Here is a 6,141-nt window from a genome sequence, read left to right as displayed (position 1 = left end):
TTGCCATGTGTTTTAGAGCGTTGTTGACTGTAACTATGCTGCTGCCAACAATTTAATTACGTTTACTGACACCGGTCATATTCAACGGGTGTTATTCTGCGCTCTGGCACACTCAAACGACAGTGCTCTGAAATTGGAGTAGATAGCCAGAGTGAATTTACGAACGCACCCATTTGGTGATCCTGCCACATAAACTTTCCAATATATATCCGTCAATAATATAGTAGCTATTTCATAATGGGGATCAGTGTCTAAATGTTTTGCTTTAGTTCTCACGTCCTGAGGTGAACGATTGGTGGAATTTGCATATTTCATGAAATTCCATGTAAATTGTTATGGGAACGAAGTTTTTGCATGGTAATGCAATGTAACTACACATCCGAACATAATATGAAAGGGGAGTTGATGCAGGTTGCTTGACGAGGACGCCACGTTTCCAGGGCCAGCATCGGACTTTGAACGCAATGCCGTCTTTCTTTTCTTTCACAATGACATTGTGCTGTGAGCAATAATTACATATTATACACTTATTTGGCTGCACCCAATACCCTCATACTCGTCTAGTTCTCTTTGATGCGTATATTAAATACAATTTAAAGCAAACACATTTGAAAGCGGAAATAAGATATTGTCCTTGTTCCATAGCACATTTTAGTCAGATGGACCAACCGGAAGCCTTCTTCTCAGAACCTCTTGTGTACATGTGCAACAACTAGCTTCTGCAAAATTGTGAATTTAATATAATTTCGAGATTTGTTGTGAAGTGATTACTTCATCTTAAATTTGAAGCAATGAATCCTGTCATTCGCAAGGTAGTGTGTCTTCTACTCATAAATGGCGTTTGTCACATTTTTATTGATGTAACGATAGCTAGCTGGCTAGTAAGAAGGAAGGTCAAACATGTCAGCATATCAAAACACTTGTATATGATAGATTGTTTATCTTCTATCCCGTTACAGGCTTCCTTCGCACTTCATTCACGTGTGTTGGACCAAGCAGGATTGTTATTCCGGTAAATTAGTTAAAAGCATATAGGCAGCCAATTGCTGGTTGCTGCAGGACACAATAATTACCACATCAAGTTTCATTCGATGAGGTGTTAGCTAGCGACATTTCAACGTGTCTAATGTTTCTGATGTTTATTTTAAGGGCATCAGTATCAGTGCAACATCCGATTCAGGGTAAGTCCTCCCACCAATAACAATAGTTAGTTACTGTTGTGTATCAATTTAGACTTTCTAGTTAAGTCTTAGGAAGTGACTATATCCTGAAAGTTATATTGCCACTTATATAATTACCTAAGTGTATGTAAGCCATCTGTTTGGCTGGATAACTGTTTTCTGCAGGGAGTCTGGCTTTTTCCAATGAGCGACAATACAGGACCATGCCTACTCATGGGATTGGCAAATATAAGCACCTGTTACCCAAAGAAGCGGTAAGTCTGCCCTTCGTAGATCACTTAATTATACTCTCTAATACTGAAGCCACCAGCTTAAACCATTAGCATATCTACTTGCTTATAGAACATTTATTGTGCCTTCAGCCAAAGAAAAAGAAAGAGAGACAGCAGATGAAGCAGATCAAAACTGCAACAGATGCAGAGTACGGGACTCTGAACGTGAAAGTTTCTGGGTATGACATGATCCTAGTGGAGCACTACTCCCAGTACATCCACAATCTCTGCAACCGCCTAGGTGTCAAAGTGGCTGAGAGGTGAGTGGTAGACTTTAAGACACTGTTCCTGGCCTCACTCAAAGATTTGATGGCCCAAATATACATGTCTCTGTCGCAGAGTTCATAATGATTCAATAGGAGGCACACATTTGGCCCTCTTTTGTAGCATGGGATTACATCATCCAATGTCTTTGAATCATTGGTTAACTAACTAACCTTAAAGGGATGAACTAACACTATTCTCCTCTCAGCTATGCATTGCCCACTAAGAGCACAGAAGTCATGGTCATGCCAGAGCAAGGTACCAAGATGTATGTAGATGCCATCCTCAAGACCCATGAGCGAATTGTTCAGGTAATGGAGTGTTTTTATTGATGATAATTTGTTCTCTGAACTTTTGGCAGTTGCACTGACAAACAGCTTTTCACTCTAGAGAGAGCATTGATAAGTGTTTTGTTTACAGCTCAGCCAACTAAACGCCACATTATGCCCCACCTTTATGGAGGTCCTGTTAAAGAATCAGCCAGAGGGGATTCAACTCTCTGTAAAGCTGGTGAGCATATGACATCTATGTTCTTGACATCTGCATGACTTTTCTTTTGCACAAGGATCATATCGACAGTATGTACACTTTTTTGTTGTTATTGTTCAGTGACAACACTTGCTTGTCTGTTTCCCAGCACACAGAGGCAGATTACCAAGCCCGTTTCAAGGCGCGTCCAGAGCTAGAGGGACTGATGGCACAGATGACCTAGTGAGAGGAAAAACAGTCCACCCCACCCTTTTACCTCAACTGTCATCATACTTTTTTCTGACCTCTACTTTGTCACATTTGAAGCAGTGGATGCCTATGCGTCTTTTTTTCCTCACAATAGTGTTGTTTTTTGTAATCATGACGTGTACATATTGTAAATGAATTGTGGGTGAATGTAGGACATTGTCCAAAAGCTGAAGAGCATACGCACATCCAGGTTCTTTTTGCAGGTGCTGGAGTTGAAGGTTAATTCATGAGAAATAAAAACACTGCACACTGCTGCTCATGCTCCCAGGGGATTTTATTATAACAGCGTTAGGCATCCATATCCCAGGGGATTTTATGATAACAGCGTTAGGCATCCATATCCCAGGTGATTTTATTATAACAGCGTTAGGCATCCATATCCCAGGTGATTTTATCATAACAGCGTTAGGCATCCATATCCCAGGTGATTTTATTATAACAGCGTTAGGCATCCATATCCCAGGTGATTTTATCATAACGGCGTTAGGCATCCATATCCCAGGTGATTTTATTATAACGGCGTTAGGTATCCATATCCCAGATGATTTTATCATAACAGCATTAGGCATCCATATCCCAGGTGATTTTATCATAACAGCATTAGGCATCCATATCCCAGGTGATTTTATTATAACAGCGTTAGGCATCCATATCCCAGGGGATTTTATTATAACAGCGTTAGGCATCCATATCCCAGGGGATTTTATTATAACAGCGTTAGGTATCCATATCCCAGGTGATTTTATCATAACAGCGTTAGGCATCCATATCCCAGGTGATTTTATCATAGCAGCATTAGGCATCCATATCCCAGGTGGGGCTGGAAGGTTCTATACACTACCAGTCAAAGTTGACACACCTACTCATCAGGGTGTTTCTTTCTTTTTACTGTTTTACTACTTTGTAGAATAATAGTTAAGACATCAAAACTATGAAATAACACATGGAATCAAGTAGTAACCAAAAAAGTGTTAAACAAATCAAAATATATTTGAGATTCTTCAAAGTAGCCACTCTTTGTCTTGATGACAGCTTTGCACATTCTTGCCATTCTCTCAACCAGCTTCACCTGGAATGCTTTTCCAACGGTCTTGAAGGAGTTCCCACATGTTGAGCACTTGTTGGCTGCTTTTCCTTCACTCTGTGGTCCAAATCATACATATTTTTTAAACATCTTTAACTTTATTTATTTCTAATCCTACCACCCCTCTAATTTGAGTAAATTAGTGAACAACAATGCTTAGGCCTCTACTTCCAGCGTATACATACTATATACATTTAATGGACACAGTCTTTTTGACAATAGTTCTATTTTGTTTGTTTTTACTACTGTTCTTCCTCTACCCTCAACCTCTCCCATCTATTTCTGATGTCCAACCGGTTTGATTTCTATTTGCCATATCTTTCAAACTGCTCTTTCACAAAAGTTGTTAACCTATATACGTTTTACGGACACAGTCCTCCCATCTCTCTCTTAACACCATCCATAATGGATTTACAGTGCCTTGCGAAAGTATTCGGCCCCCTTGAACTTTGCGACCTTTTGCCACATTTCAGGCTTCAAACATAAAGATATAAAACTGTATTTTTTGTGAAGAATCAACAACAAGTGGGACACAATCATGAAGTGGAACGACATTTATTGGATATTTCAAACTTTTTAACAAATCAAAAACTGAAAAATTGGGCGTGCAAAATTATTCAGCCCCTTAAATTAATACTTTGTAGCGCCACCTTTTGCTGCGATTACAGCTGTAAATCGCTTGGGGTATGTCTCTATCAGTTTTGCACATCGAGAGACTGACATTTTTTCCCATTCCTCCTTGCAAAACAGCTCAAGCTCAGTGAGGTTGGATGGAGTTTTGAATCCAGCGTCGTTTTGCGTATCAGTTCATAAACCATGTGCCATGGAATCGGTACGTCTTCCCAACTATTTTACAATATATGGCACAGCTGTCCATTTTTTTAGAATAGAACTGGTGTACATTTTTATTAATCACAATTTTCTTTACACAATTGTGATCTTTAATGCAGGGCCGACAGGCACGTTCCTTGGGGTAATGCTACACTTAGTTGGTTGTAATTTTGGATAGAGCAGACATTTTCATATGTTTTTGTTAGCTGCATGTGAGACAACTCCACCAATCCTATTCATGATATAATTTACCAAGATTATAGCTTTTTTTATATATATAAAATATTTGTTGTATGTATTCTCTCTTTTCTGGTCGATTTAAATTGCAACCAACTTTATGGCTTGTTTTAAAAATAGCGATATTTGGGAGATTTCCTTTTCAAATAACTGAAAGTGAGGTTGTAATCTGAATAAAGGGGAAACAGGCCATTCTTGAACACATGGTGAGACTTTTACTAATTTGCTAGAGAACCAGTTCGGATTTAACGCTTTAATATTTAATTTCTGCCCGCTGAATTCATATTCATTATATAAATATGCCTGTTTTAATTTTGTCTGGCTTGCCGTTCCAAATAAAATAAAATTCTTCTCATGTAATTAAAAAAAACTGTTCGCTAGGTGTAGGTAAGACCATAAGCAAATAGGTAAACTGGGATATGACTAAAGAGTTAATCAGGGTGATTTTACCACAAATATACAGGTATTTACCTTTCCATGGTAGCAAGATCTTATCTACTTTTGCTAACTTTATATAAAAATGTACTGGAGTGAGAATTTCGTTCTTTCCGGATATGTATACTGAGTATATCCACATCCCCTTCAGACCATTTTATTGGTAAACTACACAGTAATGGACAAGTTGTATTTTTTTGTGTGTGATCCAATACGTAATATTATCATAATTTCATTTATCATAATTTGGTTGTAATCCATAGAGGTTAGAGAAATTATCTAGATCCTTTATGAGGCTGTGGAGGGATCCAAGTTGTGGATTTCAAAGAACATGAACACCTTTGTTTTTAAGCCCTGGATTTCTAACCCTTTAATATTATTGTTGGATCAGATTTTAACAGCTAACATTTTGAAGGCCATATAACAAATATGCCAATAGTGGACAAGCTTGTTTTACTCATCTTGACAGTTTAAAACTTTTTGAGAAGTAGACATTATTTACATCAAAGTGTACAGTACTATTCATGATTTTAACCCATTTTATGAGATTCTCCAAAATTGAAATGTTCCTGGCATTTATAAAAAATTTTTTTATCACATTCCCAGTGGGTCAGAAGTTTACATACACTCAATTAGTATTTGGTAGCATTGCCCTTAAATTGTTTAACTTGGGTCAAACGTGTTGGGTAGCCTTCCACAAGCTTCCCCACAAATTGGGTGAATTTTGGCCCATTCCTCCTGACAGAGCTGGTGCAACTGAGTCAGGTTTGTAGGCCTCCTAGCTCGCACACACTTTCAGTTCTGCCCACAAATGTTCTATAGGATTGAGGTCAGGGCTTTGTGATGGCCACTCCAATACCTTGACTTTGTTGTCCTTAAGCCATTTGGCCACAAGTTTGGAAGTATGATTGGGGTTCATTTGGAAGACCCATTTGCGACTTCCTGACTGATGTCTTGAGATGTTGCTTCAATATATCCACATAATTTTCTTTCCTCGTGATGCCATCTATTTTGTGAAGTGCACCAGTCCCTCCTGCAGCAAAGCACCCCCACAACATGATGCTGCCACCCACGAGCTTCACGGTTAGGATGGTGTTCT

General features: G+C 38.7%; 1 protein-coding gene across 1 annotated transcript; it reads left to right on the top strand.

The window, feature by feature from the left end:
* The first annotated feature begins 539 nt into the window (after nucleotides 1-539).
* Nucleotides 540-2,709, top strand: mrpl48 (mitochondrial ribosomal protein L48). The gene is made up of 8 exons (XM_024420154.2): nucleotides 540-812; nucleotides 960-1,012; nucleotides 1,150-1,181; nucleotides 1,347-1,435; nucleotides 1,544-1,713; nucleotides 1,926-2,028; nucleotides 2,138-2,227; nucleotides 2,355-2,709. Exons 1-8 carry the CDS (start codon nucleotides 792-794, stop codon nucleotides 2,427-2,429), a joined length of 633 nt encoding a protein of 210 aa, XP_024275922.1. The 5' UTR covers nucleotides 540-791; the 3' UTR covers nucleotides 2,430-2,709.
* The last annotated feature ends 3,432 nt before the right edge of the window (nucleotides 2,710-6,141 follow it).

Source organism: Oncorhynchus tshawytscha, linkage group LG30 (assembly GCF_018296145.1).
Source record: "Oncorhynchus tshawytscha isolate Ot180627B linkage group LG30, Otsh_v2.0, whole genome shotgun sequence".
In the NCBI taxonomy this organism is placed as follows: Eukaryota; Metazoa; Chordata; class Actinopteri; order Salmoniformes; family Salmonidae; genus Oncorhynchus; species Oncorhynchus tshawytscha.
Note: the sequence above shows the minus strand (reverse complement) of the source record. Positions and strands in the feature narration are given on the sequence as shown.